At 41.1% G+C, this 19701-nt stretch overlaps 1 protein-coding gene across 1 annotated transcript; it reads left to right on the top strand.

Moving 5' to 3' along the window:
- Positions 1-2917: 2917 nt before the first annotated feature.
- Positions 2918-18834, top strand: LOC112228155 (CTD nuclear envelope phosphatase 1A-like). Its single transcript, XM_024393280.2, has 9 exons — positions 2918-3144; positions 3327-3558; positions 9344-9410; positions 11328-11446; positions 11576-11647; positions 14077-14187; positions 14452-14563; positions 17469-17553; positions 17682-18834. The coding sequence occupies exons 2-9, from the start codon at positions 3454-3456 to the stop codon at positions 17758-17760; spliced, it is 750 nt and encodes a 249-aa protein (XP_024249048.1). The 5' UTR covers positions 2918-3144; positions 3327-3453; the 3' UTR covers positions 17761-18834.
- The last annotated feature ends 867 nt before the right edge of the window (positions 18835-19701 follow it).

Below are 19701 nucleotides of genomic sequence, written 5' to 3'. Positions count from 1 at the left end.
ATATATATATATATATATATATATATATATATATATAAAAATGTCTCATCAATCTACACTCATTACCCCATAATGACAAAGCAAAAATGGGTTTTTAGAAATTGTTAAACATTTATTCAAAATAAAAAAGTATTCAGACCCTTTGTTATGAGACTCGAAATTAAGCTCAGGTGCATCCTGTTTCCATTGATCCTCCTTGAGATGTTTGTACAAATTGATTGGACATGATTTGGAAAGGCACACACGTGTCTATATAAGGTCCCACAGTTGACAGTGCATGTCAGAGCAAAAGCCAAGCCATGAGGTCAAAGGAATTGTCGATAGAGCTCCGAGCCAGGATTGTGACGAGGCACAGATCTGGGGAAGGGTAAAAAAAAAAAAACATTTCTGCAGAATTGAAGGTCCCCAAGAACACAGTGGCCTCCATCATTCTTAAATGGATTAAGTTTAGAACCACCGAGAATCTACCTGTCTACTAACAGCCTCACAGCCAAATTAAGCAATCGGGGGAGAAGGGCCTTGGTCAGTGACGTGAACCAAAACCCTTCTGGAACCCGATGGTCACTCTGACAGAGCTCCAGAGTTCCACTGTGGAGATGGGAGAACCTTCCAGAAGGACAAACATCTCTGCAGCACTCCACCAATCAGGCCTTGATTGAGTGGCCAGGCGGTAGCCAATTCTCGGGTAAAAGGCACATGACAGCCCACTTGGAGTTTGCCAAAAGGCACCTAAAGGACTCTCAGACCATGAGAAACAATATTCTCTGGTCTGATGAAACCAAGATTGAACTCTTTGGGCTGAATGATAAGCGTTACAGAGAGATCCTTGATGAAAACCTGCTCCGGATATTGAACTATTTGGCCTGAATGCCAAGCGTCATGTCTGGAAGAAACCTGGCACCATCCCTATGGTGAAGCATGGTGGTGGCAGCATCATGCTGTGGGGATGTTTATCAGTGGCAGGGGCTAGGAGACTAGTCAGGATCGAGGGAAAGATGAACAGAGCAAAGTATAGAGAGATCCTTGATGAAAACCTGCTCCAGAGCGCTCGGGACCTCACCTCCCAACTGACAACGACCCTAAGCACACATCCAAGACAACGTGGCTTCGGGACAAGTGGCTTCGGGACAAGTCTCTTTGACCCACTCAGAGGCTGATTGAAAATCAAAAATCTCTGGAGAGACCTGAAAATAGCTGTTCAGCAACACTCCCCATTCAACCTGATAGAGCTTGAGAGGTTCTGCAGAGAAGAATGGGAGAAACTCCCCAAATACAGGTGTGCCAAACTTGACCCTTGTCTGTCCTGACTCTGAGCCCACATGCCTGACCACTCTGCCTGCCTGCCTGCCTGCCGACCTGTACCTTTGCCCCATCTCTGGATTGTTGACCTCTGCTGACCCTGCCTCCCGTCCGGTACCGTTGCCCCATCTCTGGTTTACTACCCCTGCCTGCTTTGACCTGTCTAATGCCAGCCCCTGTTGGAATATTAAACCATTGTCAATTCGACATGTCTGCATCTGGGTCTTACATTGATTCCTGACACACTGCTGCCATCTAGTGGCCAAAGTCGAAATTGTGCTTGGGCTGGAATAATACATTATGGCCTTTCAAATGTATTTCAAAGATGATGGTACAAAATAAATATGAAAAAAAAACATTTTTTTCTTTGTATTATCTTTTACCAGATCTAATGTGTTCTTTTCCTACATTGATTTCACATTTCCACAAACTTCAAAGTGTTTATTTTCAAATGGTATCAAGAATATGCATATCCTTGCTTCAGGTCCTGAGCTACAGGCAGCTAGATTTGGGTATGTCATTTTAGGCGAAAATTTAAAAAAAAGGTGCGGATCCTTATTAAACTGCATGATCATTACACAGGTGCACCTTGTGCTGGGGGACATTAAAATTCCACTTTAAAATGTGTTTTGCGTATACAATTGGCATACTGACTGCAGGACTGTCCACCAGAGCTGATGCCAGAGAATTGAATGTTCATTTCTCTACCATAAGCCACCTCCAACGTCATTTTAGGGAATTTGGCAGTATGTCCAACCGTTCTTACAACTGCAGACCACATCGGACTTCTTCACCTTTTTTGATCCACCAATATAGAATTTTTTTGTGGGGGAAAACTCATTCTGATTGGCTGGGCCTGGCTCACCCAGTGGGTGGGCCAATGCCCTTCCAAGCCCACCCATCGCTGCATCCCTGCTCACTGGGGCCAAGCTTCCTGCCATCCAGAATTTCTATTCCAGGCAGTGTCAGAGGAAGGCCTTAAAACTTGTCAAAGACTCCAGCCACCCCAGTCATAGACTGTTCTCTCTGCTACCGCACAGCAATCGGTAACGGAGCGCCAAGTCTAGGTCCAAAGGCTTCTTAACAGCTTCTACCACCAAGTCATAAGACTCCTGAACAGCTAATCAAATGGCTGCCCAGAGTATTTGCATATATGCAAACAGACCATAAATGTCTCAGATTTAGTTTTCTTGGAAAGCTGTTAGTGCTATTATATAATAACATATGAGTACTTGTTGCATTTACAACTTGTCTAAGTTTTATCATCAGTGAATTCGGTGTAGGAAATGTGGAGACCTGGTGTCCAATGTGGCTATATGTGTGTGGAAAATATTTCATCACGGGTAAGACCAACTCCCTGGCCAACGTGGCTGACATTTCGACAATCTTAGTAAGGTTCATGGCCATTCTAGTATTCTAATTCCTAATTTTATGGTCCCAATTTACACTGCAGACGTTTGTCTGGACTGGAGCCGTTTTAGAACAGCACCGCAGCCTAGCGGTTGTCTGGACTGGGTGTAACAAAATAGTTCTGTCTGGCATTATTTTATCCACCAGGGTCATTGATTGCGCTTCCTAATAGATTACAGTATATTACAATGCAGTAGTGTATTTCTAATGACCTGCCTGTTGGTCAATGCTGGTCTTAACCATACTGAGGTCAATGCCTGTGGCCTGGATGTGACTATTTCGCGGGAGGAAAGTATTTGGAAGGAGCGCATGTTTTTCTCAGGAATTGGCACTCTGTCCAATTCCTGATTTCTTTGAAAGTTGCGTTGACGGCGTCTAGTTGGGACCTTTGCCATATTTCGTAAAATCATTTATTTATCAACAAAACTAAGCAAGGTTAGAAGGTCATTGTTTGCATTTCATAAAGACGTCTTTTCACACTTTAATGGAAGTCTAGCTTGCTAGGTAGTGACCGAGAACCAGTGAATGTTATTCGTCTGGATTCCTCGCTTTCGTATTTAATGACGGTTTTGCGTTGTAGGCTACTTTTTACGTTTTCTTTTTTCATTCATTTTCAGTGGAGTGTGGCGAAAGTGAGATTTGAACTGAGCCCACGATTGCCATTGGCCAGTGTCTACTCGACCTGCAGTTTCGGGAGGGAAGAGGCTGGGGTCCCGACTCAACTGGAGTCGCTCGGGTTGTACCATGCTGAAGACCCGTCACCGCTTACTTGGCATTCACACTTTCGTCGGAGCTACATCTAGAATATGGGGGTTTATTCTGTACATACTCAGGAAGCATTTACGGACGGTGAGTTTTCTAGAACTAAAAGTGTAATAATATTGGCCCCCGCTAAGGTATTTCCCCTAATTAATATAACTTGGATAAGTGATATTGGAAGCTGGAATAACTAATATTCACACGGCCCATTTGGATTTGCCAATGCTCTTGACAGACGGTTAATCGGAAACTCACACACACGCCAATCTATCTATTAAAAGGTCTGAATGGTACTTCACTGTGCTATTTGATTCCAAATTAAATCTTGGTAACATTTCAAAGACCTCGAGGAAAACTATCAAACAGGTGTAATCAATACGGGTTGTCTTAACATGTGCTACTACACGTAACAAAACGCAACATTTAAATTGTTTCATGAGCTTAAATACAATGTCTCTGAAATTTTCCATACACACAAAAAGCTTATTTCTCTCAATTTGTGCCCAAATTTGTATAAAACCTGTTAGTGAGCATTTCTCCCATGCCAAGATAATCCATGCACCTAACAAGTGTGGGATATTAAGAAGTTGATAAAACGGCATTATCATTACACAGGTGCACCTTGTGCTGGGGACAAATGGCCACTCCAAAATAGTCTGTTTTTTCACACCACACAATTCCAGATGTCCCAAGTTGAGGGAACGTGCAGGTGACAAATTTTATGTTACATGCGCTCAATACAACAGTGAAATGTTTACTTACAAGCCCTTAACCAACAGTGCTTTAAGAAGTTAAGTTAAAAAAAAAAATAGATGAGTAGAAAATAACACAATTGTTGCAACCCCTATTACTAGCCTGTTCAAACTCTTTCGTATCGTCTGAGACTCCCAAAGATTGGAAATTTGCTACGGTCATTCCCCTCTTCAAAGGGGGAGACACTCTAGACCCAAACTGCTACAGACCTATATCTATCCTACCCTGCCTTTCTAAGGTCTTCGAAAGCCAAGTTAACAAACAGATTACCGACCATTTCGAATCCCACCGTACCTTTTCCGCTATTCAATCTGGTTTCAGAGCTGGTCATGGGTGCACCTCAGCCACGCTCAAGGTCCTAAACGATATCATAACCGCCATCGATAAAAGACAGTACTGTGCAGCCATCTTAGTCAACCTGGCCAAGGCTTTCAACTCTTGTAAATCACTGCATTCTTATCGGCAGAGTCAATAGCCTTGGTTTCTAAAATGACTGCCTCGCCTGGTTCACCAACTACTTCTCTGATAGAGTTCAGTGTGTCAAATCGGAGGGCCTGTTGTCCGGACCCCTAGGCAGTCTCTGGGGGTGCCACAGGGTTCAATTCTCGGGTTGACTCTCTTCTCTGTATACATCAATGATGTCGCTCTTGCTGCTGGTGATTCTCTGATCCACCTCTACGCAGACGACACCATTCTGTGTACATCTGGCCCTTTGGACACTGTGTTAACAAACCTCCAAATGAGCTTCAATGCCATACAACTCTCCTTCCGTGGCCTCAAATTGCTCTTAAATGCAAGTAAAACTAAATGCATGTTCTTCAACCGATCACTGCCCGCATCACTACACTGGACGGTTCTGACTTAGAATATGTGGACAACTACAAATACCTAGGTGTCTGGTTACTGTAAACCAGACTCTCCTTCCAGACTCACATTAAGCATCTCCAATTCAAAATTAAATCTAGAATCGGCTTCCTATTTCACAACAAAGCATCCTTCACTCATGCTGCCAAACACACCCTCGTAAAACTGACCATCCTACCGATCCTCGATTTCGGCAATGTCATTTACAAAATAGCCTCTATCACAGTGTCATCCGTTTTGTCACCAAAACCCCATATACCACCCAACACTGCGACCTGTATGCTCTCGTTGGCTGGCCCTCACTTCACTCTCGTCACCACTAGGCAGGGTAGCCTAGTGGTTAGAGCGTTGGACTAGTAACTGGAAGGTTGCAAGTTCAAACCTCTGAGCTGACAAGGTACAAATCTGTCGTTCTGCCCCTGAACAGGCAGTTAACCTACTGTTCCTAGGCCGTCATTGAAAATAAGAATTTGTTCTTAACTGACTTGCCTAGAAAAATAAAGGTAAAATATATATATTTTTTAAAATACCCACTGGCTCCAGGTCATCTATAAGTCTCTGCTAGGTAAAGCCCTGCCTTATCTCAGCTCACTGGTTACCATAGCAGCACGTGCTCCAGCAGGTATATCTCATTGGTCACCCCCAAAGCCAATTCTTCCTTTGGCTGCCTTTCCTTCCAGTTCTCTGCTGCCAATGAGATATCTCCCTCACTAGTTTTAAGCACCAGCTGTCAGAGCAGCTCAGAGATCACTGCACCTGTACATAGCTCATCTGTAAATAGCCCGTCCAACTACCTCATCCACATACTGTTATTTATTTATCTTAGCATGTTTTTGGATGCGGCTTATGGTAGAGAAATTAACATTACATTCTTAGCAACAGCTCTGGTGGACATTCCTGCAGTCAGTATGCCAATTGCACGCTCCCTCAACTTGAGACATCTGTGGCATTGTGTTGTGTGACACAACTGCACATTTTAATGGCTGTTGGTCCCCAGCACAAGTTGCACCTATGTAATGATCATGCTGTTTAATCAGCTTCTTGACTTTACACACCTTATCTTGGCAAAGGAGAAATACTCAATAACAGGGATGTAATACATTTGTGCACACGATTAGAGAAGCCTTTTGTGCTTATGGAACATTTCTGGGATCTTTTATTTGACCTCTTGAAATGTGGGGAACACATTTTACATGTGTTTTTATATTTTTGTTAAGTGTAGTTGAAGTTGGTAGGCATACATTTCTTTAATTTCTGCTTCTCCCATTCAGTAAAGATGTTTATGGACCAAGGAGAAATGCAATAACTAAATTAATTAATTTCCCATCCCAAATTTCAGTTTGAATGCTTTTAAGGCAACTGAAAGCGGTTAAAACGACCAAACATGTTTTTCATAAAATATGCATCCAAGCTGAACTTAAATCTTATGTGGTTGAAATTCTATCAGCTGTTATGATGCTGACAAAGATAGCACCTTTACAGATGATCCCTAACCGTGCATTCATTCTCTCAAGATGCTGAAAGAATGAAATAATATTTTATATTGTTTCCCAGTCAACTTACATTTGGTGTATAATTTTACTGTAAGAAATCCTTAATTCTGCCGGAGCTTATATTGTAGTAGGCTATATGAGAGGTTATAAACCTACAGTCAGTGTCCAGATTTCAGTTAGGCTACTATTCCATTTTACCCATCTGAACAATCAACCTGAACTGAGGTAATATAAATCCGGGACACTCAAATGTGTATAATATGTTACATTTCGTATGGTATTTATTCATTTGTGGATGTCCATCATCCATTTTGTATGATACACTAGGTGAACAAAAGTATGTGGACACCTGCTTGTCGAACAGCCAATTCCCAAAATCAAGGGCATTAATATGGCGTTTGCTGCTATAACAGCCCCAACTCTTCTGTGAAGGCTTTTCACTTTGATATTGGAGCATTGCTGCAGGGACTTGCTTCCATTCAGCCACAAGAGCATTAGTGAGGTTGGGCAGAGATGTTGGGCAATTAGGCCTGGCTCGCAGTCGGCGTTCCAATTCATCCCCAAGGTATTCGACGGGGTTAAGGTCTGGGCTCTGTGCAGGCCAGTCAAGTTCTTCCAAACCCATCTCGACAAACCATTTCTGTATGGACCTCATTTGTGCACGGGGGCATTGTCATGCTGAAACAGGAAAGGGCCTTCCCCAAATTGTTGTCACAAAGTTGGAAGCACAGAATTGTCTAGAATGTCATTGTATTATTTAACATTAAGATTTCCCTTCACTGGAACTAAGGGGCCTAGCCCCAACCATGAAAAAACAGCCCCAGACCATTATTCCCTTTCCACCAATCTTTACAGTTGAAACTATGTATTGGGGCAGGTAGCGTTCTCCTGGCATCCGCCAAACCCAGATTAGTCCGTCGGACTGCCAGATGAGGAGCGTGATTCATCACTCCAGAGAATGCGTTTCCACTGCTCCAGAGACCAATGGCGGTAAGCTTTACACCACTCCAGCCGACGCTTCGCATTGCATATAGTGATTTTAGGTTACTTAGCCATGGAAATCCATGTCATGAAGTTCCAGACTAAGTTATTTTGCTGACGTTGCTTTCAGAGGCGGTTTGGAACTTGGTAATGAGTGTTGCAACTGAGGACAGACAATTGTTATGCACTACACGATTCAGCAGTTGGAAGTCCTGTTCTATTAGCTTGTGTGGCCTACCACTTCACGGTTGAGCCGTTGTTGCTCTTAGACGTTTCCACTTCACAACAACAGCACATAAAGTTGACCGGGGCAGCTCTAGCAGGGCAGAAATGTGACGAACTGACTTGGAAAGGTGGCATCCAATGACAGTGCCACGTTGAAAGTCACTGAGCTCTTCAGTAAGGCTATTCTACTGCCAATGGTTGTCTATGGAGATAGCATGGCTGTGTGCTCAATTTTATACACCTGTCAGCAATGTGTGTGGCTGAAATGGCAGAATCCACTAATTTGGAGTGTCCACATACTTTTGTGTATGTTACCAATTGTAATTCGTACAATATGTTACGAATTCCAGTTTGTTTTTGCTAACGTTAGTTAGGTGGCTAATGTTAGTGACATAACCCCTAGCCTAGCTAGCATTAGCTAAAGTTAGGAGTTAGGTTGAAGGTTTAGCAAACATGCTAAGTAGTTGCTAAAAAGTAGTAAGTAGTTGCAAAGTTCTTAATGAGCTAAAGTTGTCCATGATGAGATTTGAACACACAACTTTCGGGTTTCTAGACGTTCGAGTTATACGTCCACCCATCTACTTTGACAATCACCCTACTTTTGTTTTTGCCTTAAGTAACCTGTCTTATGTAACCATACCAAATGTAACACATCTTACTAATTTGAGTCCAGGATTTACATTTACTATGATACGTCTAGTTTATGAGACTAGGCTGGAACAGTTCAGTTCCCTTGATGTGCCATTTTGAAGTCCCCATTTTGTGACAACATTTTTTTTTAGCACTTCAAGATCATAACACGATTCATCCTCTTTTACCACTTCACCGAATCTTTCCCAAACGGACTACTTTTCTGGGTCTCACTTCTATTTATTTTTAACTTCTCTTATTGAATGAACGGCGACGTTGTTTTTGCCTAACTTTATCGACGTAAACTTTTTCTGCCCAAGTTCCCAAAAGCATTTGGCGATAGGCGTGTATTTGACGTGCTAGTTAGGCCCTAAAGCTTCGGCTAAGGCTATGCACTAACGCCAGATAAAAAATAATGAAACTTCCATGTCGCCTATAGATACAACTGGTACAAGAATTATACATGTAGGCATTTTGTATGCATTATTTTCTCTCTATTCTATCCGCCTGCCACCCACCCGCCCTTCATCCACACAATATTTCATGACCCTAAAACCTGCCGCACCCCCCCTGTGGGGACTGCGGGTTGAGTGAACCTGCGCATCACTAGTACTGTACCCACAACTATTCGACTGTCAGTATACACTGACACCTACAGAAATAACTTCTTTATAGACTTCTGTCTGGAACCCATCAGAGGGTTGTTCAGTTCACACAACTGATCTAGGCTTAGTTCCAAGTGAATAGAGAGCAAAACAATATGTGTGTAATCAACAAATATATTTTAAAATACTCCAGCACCCTGGTATTTCGCCACAATGTATTTAACAAATGGCCTATTATGTTTATCGCAAAAATTTGAGATAAGATTTGGTAATTTGACATTTCCGTTGATCAATTGTGACAGTTGCTCATCTCTACCTCTGCAGATAATCCAGTACCAAACCGTGCGTTATGACACACTACCTCTGTTGCCTGTGTCCAGAAACAGACTCAGTAAGTATCCTGTCACTATAGTGTCTAAAAGGTCAAAGGGTCTTAATCTTGTCCCAGATCTGTTACTGCTGCCTTTGCTTTTTTTTACAGTACAAAACATACAAAAGACAACATACAGACACACAAACATCACACCTGCCCAGACCAACTTGTTCTCACCCCTATCTCCAGTGCCTGCACTACTCTCTGCCACGTCCTCAAATTGCACCATTTTGTTCCTCTGTCGCCCACATCTGACAATATTTAGATAATGAAGCATATTGTTTTTCCCTTGTCTTAACGATGGGGGATTGGTTGTTTTCCAGTTATGTAAAAAAATATGTTTTTATACCAAAGTAAATGAGTACGTCTGACCCATCTTCAATATGTAACCATTGTTCCTTTTTAGTGCATTAAAATTGTTTTGATAAAAATATATATTTACCCCGTTTTCTCCCCAATTTCGTGATATCCAATTGGTAGTTAGTCTTGTCCCATCGCTGCAACTCCCCTATGAGGCGAATGTCAAGAACCATGCATCCTCCAGTACATGACCCTGCCAAGCTGCACTGCTCGCTTAACCCGGAAGCCAGCTACACCAATGTGTCGGACGAAACACCTGCCATAAGGATTCCTTAGAGCGCGATGGGACAAGGAAATCCCGGCCAGCCTAAGCCTCCCCTAACCCGGACGACACTGAGACAATTGTGCACAGCCTCATGGATCTCTTGGTCACGGCCGGCTGTGATATAACCTGTAATCGAACCCGGGGCTGTAGTGACACATCAAGCACTGCGATGTAGTATCTTAGACCGCTCCGCCTCTCGGGAGGCCTGTAGTGCATTCAAACATATGTCTCAAGTAAAAGCCTTGGGTGGCGAGTTGATACAGTTCCAAGTCTGAGAGGTTAAAACCATATAAAGACTTATGGCAGAGTATACTTTTTAAAGGAATGTCTTCGGCGGGGTAATTGGGATTACAGAGAATAAAAAATAGATACATTTTGGGAGTCATGCCGTTCTGAAGAGGTTTATTTTACCTAGAAGATTCATGGGAAGATTGTTACATTTAATTAGTTCTGTTTTCATATTGTTGAGTAATGGGATAGAGTTATCTTTTTATATGTGTTGTTTTGTCACTTAAGCATCCTACGTATTTTTTGTGGTCCACTTAAAGGATTGCCGTAGATCACAAGTTATTATTTAAATTTTACCTGTTGCCATTATTTCAGTTTTTTACATGTACATTTTATATCCTGAAATGTAATTATTCTGAAAATATTTCTAACAAGGGGGGCATTGAGTTTTCAATATTGGTCAGGTATATCAGGAGACCGGCAAATAAGTTTAGATTATATTCATGTTTACCAATACTGATAGCTGTTACGTTTTGGGTCCTGTCTAATTCTTTCTGCAATTGCCAGTGCAAACAGGAGGGGAGAGAATACGTCGCTGTCTTGTTCCCCGTAAGCAATTTCAGATAATGTATTATTTGTATATTTTGCTTTAGGATATTTATAATATTTTTATTTCATTTATTTCAGCTGGAAAGTTGAAGGATTGCAGTTTATTTTATAGGAAAAACCAAGACAGTTGAAAGCCTTTTCGGCATCAACAGCCATTATTGATAAATGTATCTGTTTTTTTTGTTTGTTTGCGTATTGTATCGTACTGAAACATGTTCTTGTAAATGTCTATTAATATGTCCAAACTATTATTGTCGTTGTCATGACATTGAATGTAAGGGTTGCCATGACAGAACAAACAGATCTTGGACCAGGCTATGACGGTAGAAGTTATTGGTATGACTTAACAAACAGATCTGGGACTAGGCTAGGAGGACGGAGATTTATGGCTTTGAAATTGAAAAATTAGAGGTTACTTGTTTAGTTTTTCACGTGGTATTGACTGTGATTGGACTTGGGCTCCTGCTCATCAGATGCAGTCAAGAGGAAGATTCTGGTGCTGGACCTTGACGAGACCCTAATCCACTCCCACCCTGATAGGTTGGTGAGACCCAAAGTGAGACCAGGCACTCCACCTGATTTCATCCTAAAGGTATTGGCCTATATGTTTACTGTGTGATTAATTTGCGTCATGCTGTCACCTTGTCAACACACGCCAGACTGACTCGCACACTTAACCTTACCTGTTCTCTTTTATTCATATTCTCTCTCTCCCATGAAGGTGGTGATCAACAGACATCCTGTCAGGTTTTTAGTACATAAAAGACCGCATGTGGACTTCTTCTTAGAAGTGGTAAGTGATGGGCCTTTTGTGTCAACATCCAAATAAGTACAATATAGTAGCAAGAATGAACATTATTCAACTAAGCTTTGGTTATACGACTTAACACAGCTAAATACTTTGTGTTCGCATCTTGTTTATGCTCTCTGCGGTGCTTCTTGGTGCCAAAAAAACTGGTTAGAATTGTGGTTTGAATAAAGGACTGTATGTTGACGTTTGAGTTGCGGCTATTGTCGTGGTGTCCATTTAAAATACAGAGAGGAGGATGGCAGTTTTATTATTAGTTTAGATCATGAAATTATATTGAAGGATGAATGGATATTAGGACAATTACGGTGAAAGGATGGTTAACTGGAAGGGAAAAAATACATGAGTGATTTGATATATGGTAAAACAAATGCATATAAATGTACTCATAAACCTCATAACATTTCAAAGGAATATCACTGTAGTGAAAGTTAAGCAATGGGTAAAACATGAGTAAAATAAAGTTATGGTAAACATATCAATTAGTAACAGTAAATGTTCTCAATAAAATTCCAATACAAATCAATAAATAAGAACTTATGTGATCAATAAACGCTTCCAAAACGCAAAGGAAAGGTTATAAGAGAGGTGTGTTGTAACAAACACTTGCAAACTGGTAAGGTCTGGAGCTGACGCTTCTTTTTCTTTGGTATCATGGCGGTCGCACATTTTGTTTGTTTATGCTGCCACCTACTGTGCGGGAGGGTAGTCGATCACGTTACATTTTGTGGTACAAAAATAAAAAGGGCTAACTAACCCTACACTGAGTGTACCAAACATTAGGAACACCTTCCTAATATATTGAGTTGCATCCCTTTTGCCCTCAGAACAGCCTTAATTTGTCAGAGCATTGACTCTACAAGGTGTCAAAAGCATTCTACAGGGATGCTGGCCCATGTTGATGTCCAATGCTTCCTTCCCTCAGTTGTCAAGTTGGCTGGGTGTCCTTTGGGCGGTGAACCATTCTTGATACACATGGGAAACTGTTGAGTGTGAAAAGCCCAGCAACGTTGCAGTTCTTGACGCACTCAAACTGGTGTGCTTGGCACCTACTACCATACCCCGCACTTAAATATTTTGTCTTGCCCAGTCGCCCTCTGAATGGCACACGATAACAATCCATGTCTCAAGGCTTAAAAATCTGTCTGTACCTCTCTGCTACACTGATTTGAAGGGGATTTAATAAGTGACATCAATAAGGGATCATAGCTTTCACCTGGTCAGTCTGTCTTGGAAAGAGCAGTTGTTTTGTACACTGTCTAACACTATTTCCTAAAAATGGTAACACCACCCCATTACACTACTTTGACTGTAACTGATCTTACACCAGGCCAGTGGCCTGGGAGGACAGTACTCTTTCGTTCCACACACCTTGTAACTCTTCTGCAGTAAAACCTCATACACCCAAGTACTTCTCTGCAGCTCCCACCACAACCATCTGTTTTCTGTGATTTCCGTTCTATTTCTACAGTTAACCATGGCAATGAATGTGACGAATCCAACCTTACTGAAGCAGAAATTCATATCGCTTTGTATTGCCCAAGGCCTGGTACTCACCCTTGACCCATCATCCTTTACTCCAGTGTTTCCCAAACTCGGTCCTGGGACCCCAAGGGGTGCATGTTTTGGTATTTGCCCTAACACCTGCACAGCTGATTTTTAAATCATCAAAGCATGATGAATATTTGAATTTGCTGTGTAGTGCTAGAGCAAAAACCAAAACGTGCACCCCTTGGGGCCCCGAGGACTGACTTTGGGGAAACCCTGCTCTACTCTCTTTACTGCCTCAGCATATGACACCTGTTCTACTCTGACCCTAGCAGCCTCAACTTGTCTCTCTCGCACCGGGTAATTCTGATCCCCAGCAACATGGGCACCGCCACAATTTTTTTTTCAATGATACTACACATTCCTTTGTCCCATGCCCTCCTGCACACTTCTCACATCTCGGAATCTCCCTCCTACACACTGCTGCAACATGACCATAAGCTTGGCATCTGAAACACTAATGGGTTCACCACGAAAGCTCTTACAGCATAACTGAAATATTCTAACATAACTTTGTCAGGTAGAATGCTTCAAAACTCAATGACAGACAGTGTCTTCTCAGTTTTACCACGCTCGCCACAATGATTAGGGAAAGGTGTGTGTGTATGTATTTAAAGCCTCTGCTGGAGGGTGATTGGACAGGGTAGGGTGTTTGGTGATGGTATGAGGGGTGACTGTCAGTCAAGGTAGGGGCAATTGGACAACAGTGATGATGACAAATGTATTTGAAAAGTATTTTGAGCTAGCAATCAATACATTTTCATTTTGGGGTTGTGTACTATACAGTTAATCTATTTGATTTATAATTTTGTGCATTTTTGGTGGATCTCTTGGCTGTTTGATTTTTTTTTTTTAATAATTTTTAGGTGAGTCAGTGGTATGAGCTGGTGGTTTTCACGGCCAGTATGGAAATATATGGCTCAGCCGTGTCTGACAAGCTAGACAGAGACATCCTTAAACGAAGATACTACAGACAGGTAAACAAACCCACTGACAGGTTCACTTCAGCTGTGTACAGTTATGCACTCTGCTCAGTCTTACACTCTGAGGGCTGGTTTCCCGGATAAAGATTTATGCCTCGTCTTACCCTAAAAACACTTTCAATAAAAATTCTGTGTCCAGGAAACCGGCCCTGATTGTCTCTGTCATTATTTAAAGGTTCTCTCTATGTAAAGTTAGACTTATCACTCTTGCAACATATAAAACTCACTTTTATTCCTAATTTTCATTTCTCTATTTAGCACTGTACATTGGATCTGGGTAGCTATTTTAAAGATCTTTCTGTGGTGCACAATGATCTATCTAGCATAGTCATCCTGGACAACTCGCCTGGAGCCTACCGCATCCACCCTGGTAAGCAGCTGTTACCATGTTATAATGACTACATGTTAGGCTTGGGTGATATACCATATACCATTTAAGAAAGATAAGTCACTCGGGGGCTGTGTGCTCCGCCCCTGCATATAATGATTTATGTCAAATTATATCCAGCTCAGGGCTCCAGCTTTGCATTTTGTTTGCTAAGTGGGTAGTAGTCAAAAATCAAGCTTTTGGTTACAGCAGAGTCATTCTAGTCTGAGTACTAGTCTCTTTAGCTAACATTCCACTCCTGCCACACATTATCATTGCAAAAGAGACTGGCCTTTCTGCCATCTTCAAATATGAACATTCTTCTTAAATGAGCTCGAGGAGAACAGAGGAGTTAATCATGATTCGATAACCCTCACAGCTATAATCCAATTACGATTATCCAAATATTGGAACTATATCCCTTTTTTTTCTTCCACAGAACACGTTGGTATCCAGTTGTTAAGCAACCATTTTTTGTTTGTCCGGACGAAACCAGTCCATCTAGCTGCATATTGAATGTTGAGATTGCCGAAACGTTTGTCTCTTTGACAATGACATGGAGTGGAATGTTAGCTAAAAAGACTGGTACCCAGACTAGATGTTCAATCCCTTTCTCGATCAAGATCCATGTTGCCTAAATTGTTTAATTTATTTTTCCCCCAAAATCTAAAAAATAAATAAATAATGGCGCCTCTTGTGTGCAATTCCGGTAATACCGTAAACCCCTGTATGGTACATAAACGGTACGATAATCTGGATACCGCCCAACCCTACTACATGTACAGGTAACTGCCAAAATAAAGGAAACGCATAAGTAAATGAGGGATATAAAGTATATTGAAAGAAGGCGCGACCCCTGAGTTAAAGAAACGATTTTCCCATTTTGAATGTTATACTGTTTTTGTGCATCGTTGAGTGATGTTCCATTGATTTCCAGGGCCATTTCATGTGTATCTGAGCTATTGCCGTTCAAGCAGGCAGAAATTCAGCCGGTATCACGTAGCATTGCAATAAAGCCACTCACTACACTGGAAGTTAATAGGAATACGACTTTTAGGTCATTGGCCGTTGCGAATGTCAGACTCCACTCTGCGAGGCACATCGATCTGCACGTTGAACATGGTTAGAGGGTACATTTTGTTTAGGCGATTTTTACAGCTAATTAGCTACTTCACATGCTGTGGCCCAGCCAGCCCATAGAGAGAGCATTGCATTGTGGGTTTTTTAATTGATTTAAGCTGCAACAAATTTTCACATTGCTATCAACCTTATTCTAACAAAATGTGTTCACCTCAAAAATATTGTTATAACATATTAGTGTTATTTAACAATGTAAATGAGTGGTTTTGGGTGTTTAGTTCAAACATTAGTGTAGCAGATGGGGATTTGTGGAACTCAATTCTCAGCATGAAGGGTCGCCCCTTGCACAATTGAAGGCATTTTTTAATAGCACAATTGGTGGGAATGCTTCAGGAGGGCGGTCGTGTGTTTTGAGGCAAAAGTCCTGAGTTTGATCTCGGTACTGTATGAGCTGAGTCAGGGGGAAGCAGTACTCGTTAAGCAAGAAGCAGGTTGTCCTTTACTTCCTGAACTTATCCCTATAGGCTTTAGCTAAGTGGACTAACATAGTCTTGTGACATGTAGGAGACCTAGTTTGAACCCAGTCAGTCACAAGAGCAAGCTTTTAAATAGGGAGTGAAAAGGCTATCCTTAGAAGGGCTACGACAGGCCCATTCAACTATATTCTTAATGGGGGGCCAAATTGCGCATTATTGTGACACTCTTCTAATTCTAATGTTCTGTGCAGCCTGTGATCATCGTAAAGTGGAACGTCCATGTTCCACAGTCTTTGCTTTCAGGAATGGGGTCATAATAGTTTATAGCCAAAACGGTTCAAATGCTAGAGCCAAATTCATAGGAAGAAAATAAATTAAACATACCACATTGGCTTCAAAAACTGTCAGAAGCTTCAGTTTACCACAGAGAGCATTTGATTCTGTTCTGTTCACCTCTACTTTTCTTGGCTGGCAAAGTACCAGGATGTTATCTGGTTGAATATGAAAACTGAATCTGAGAAGTTGAATATGCTATTTGAAACTTAAACTTGAAATTATAGTTTAAACTTGATACACAGACAATGAACCATATTGAAACTGAATATGTAAATATTGGGTTAGAATATTCAAACTGCATTTTAAAACAATACAATATTCATTCAATTTCAAATCCAATGTCGCATACTTCGTAAACAGGTGTGGACTAAGTGAAATGTTTATTTACGGGCCCTTCCAACAATGCAGAGAGAAAGAAAATAGAGAAATAATAGAAAAGTAAAACATGTAATTAAAGTAATAATTGATTCACAATGAGTAACGATAGCTTTGGTATATACACAAAGGGTACCAGAACTGAGTTGTGCAGGGATACGAGGTAATTGAGTAAGATATTCAATATCCTAAAGCAAATTCAAAATGGGTTTCATAGAATTTCTGAGGGCACTGAAATCGCTCCATAAGCGGCACCTGAGACCGTGTTTTCCACCACCATAAATGAAACACCAAATGATGGAATTTCTCATGGAAGAATGGCATCACATCCATCCAATAGAGTTCCAGACTCTTGTAGAATCTATCCTAAGGCATATTGATGCTGTTCTGGCGGCCCGCGCCCTATTAAGACACTTTATGTTGGTGTTTCCTTTTACTTTGTCAGTTACCTGTACAACTCACACGGGATTATATGTCAAGAATATTTGGCTATTTATTGTTTCAAACTAAGTTTAGGTGGATGCCAAGTGCCATTTTCATTGGATTGCTTATACAGAAGGGGCTATTGGCTTGTAACAGGCCAGATCCATGACAGAACTGTCTCCGTACCCTCTTGTCAAACATTTGTGTTCGCCTCACAGACAATGCAATACCCATCAAATCGTGGTTCAGCGACCCAAGCGACACAGCTCTACTTAACCTGCTTCCCATGCTAGACGCACTTAGGTATGTCTCAAAGATGTTACACCTGTGATGAGCTGCCAAGATTAGTGATACCGCTCATCATAACTTATTAGTATGTTGATTTTCCATAGTAATGTTTCTTTATCTTGCCCTCTTCCTCTCAATCTCAGGTTCACCTCAGATGTCCGATCCGTCCTCAGTCGAAAACTCCATCAGCATCGGCTATGGGGATTCGTCCATCGGGGCTAGTATCAGCACCTCCACTTCCTCTCTTTTTAGAATGCCCTTTCTCCTGGTATGCACGACCCCTTCCTCTGCTCTGCCCACATCTCTCAATCTCCATGGTGTGACCCTTTTTAAGAAGAGGGAGGACAAAGAAGGGGGGGCGCGCGCGCACGCTATGTATTATAAAAACAAAGTGGAGAGGGCAAGGTTTTTTTTTTTTCCTGAATGGAAACTCTTGCCTTTACAGTCCTTGGATTCTGGGAGTTCATGTCGAGTGTTTGTATAAATTTGTGAGTCGACTTTCTTTTTTTTTTTTAGATAAATTGTTATCTTTTTAACTATTGACTGGAAATATTGATGATATGAGACTAAAGAAACCAGTCATTTCTTATTTCCCATTTTATTATAGTTTATGCCCCTAGAACTCAACTCTCTCTCCACTACTATACCCAGTCTATCATTCTCTCTCAACATGTCTGTTAATCTTTTCTGTTTATCATCTACCTTCTCAGGTAAGGGTACTTTTAATAGTTTGGTTCTGGAGTTAAAGTTAATCTTAAGGAACAACTAATAGATAACTGATCAACAAGCCTAAATAGAACTATATTTACTCAGTGGTTAGGGATGGACTGGGTCAGGCCAGGTTGGCAATATCTTTCAATTATTGGGATATGTGGATTTTTACTGAGGGGTCAACAGGGTGGTTTAAGTAATGAGTTATTTTCTCCCTTTGTTGAGAATATTTTTTTACTCTTAAATAATTTGTGTTCTATTCAGAGATTTACAGAAATAACTGAAAATGACTTGAACATTTAGTTGATAGAGAAGACTTACCGTACTTCTCCATCCACAGAGCAATGATGGGTTTTCTGATTGATTATTCAACAAGCATTCTATTCATGAGCACATTTTCTTCCTTATACTTTTTAAAGCCTGATTTACACCCATTCACTTTCAACCATGTACACATTATCACATTTCCTTCAATGTAACCCCAACATCCCAGCCCATTGAACAATGTACGCTAAGGCCTTGGTTGGGTTTCTGTGTCACTCGAAATCACATCTATCAATGTTTCCAATAAAATGCTAGGCATCATACTCTTTAAAAAAAAAAAAAGTTTTACTGACTTTTAGATCATGATCGTCTTATGTAGATTATTCCATTACTATTTTATTTTGTGAGCTTAACTTGCTGCATTCCATAGTGAATGTCAAACTAAATTCAGAGCAATTGTTTTAATGGATAGTTTCTTGTAAGTGACTACTGGTACAATAATACAGGTCCCTGGACCAAAGCTTCTCTGGTCTAACGGGGACGGTTGTCACTAGTTAACACAGTCAGAATTATGGTTAAACCCTTCAATTTATCTTAACATTTTATTTTATAACAAACCTTAACCACACTGCAAACCTTATACGTAACCTTTAAATTAACACCAAAAAGCTAATTTGTTAGCCAATTTTTTACTTTGCTGTTGGAATCTGACTTATCTAGTGGAAACTCTGGAGCATGAGGTTGACGTTGCAGTGTAACCTTCCTCGGCATGGTAGCCTAGTGGTTAGTGTTGGACTAGTAACCGAAAGGTTGCAAGTTCAAACCCCCGAGCTGACAAGGTACAAATCTGTCGTTCTGCCCCTGAACAGGCAGTTTAACCTAGGCCGTCATTGAAAATAAGAATTTGTTCTTAACTGACTGGCCTAGTAAAAAATAATAACTTATCTAGGGTGAAGATGGAAATCGGAAATATGCTCTTCAAGGGGTGATTGGTATTCTAACCGAACATTTATTGAACAATCCCTTAAACAGCATGTAGTTTAATGGTTTTAAAGGAGCTGGGGTTCTTCTTGCCCCTCAGCAGTCAAATTGAATGCTCTGCACTGTATTGTGACGTTTTATTGATATCAATAAGCTGATATCAATAATAGTCAAACAGGAAAATGGTATTAATCATTTTCCCACCAA

Source organism: Oncorhynchus tshawytscha, linkage group LG30 (assembly GCF_018296145.1).
Source record: "Oncorhynchus tshawytscha isolate Ot180627B linkage group LG30, Otsh_v2.0, whole genome shotgun sequence".
NCBI classification, from domain to species: domain Eukaryota; kingdom Metazoa; phylum Chordata; class Actinopteri; order Salmoniformes; family Salmonidae; genus Oncorhynchus; species Oncorhynchus tshawytscha.
Note: the sequence above shows the minus strand (reverse complement) of the source record. Positions and strands in the feature narration are given on the sequence as shown.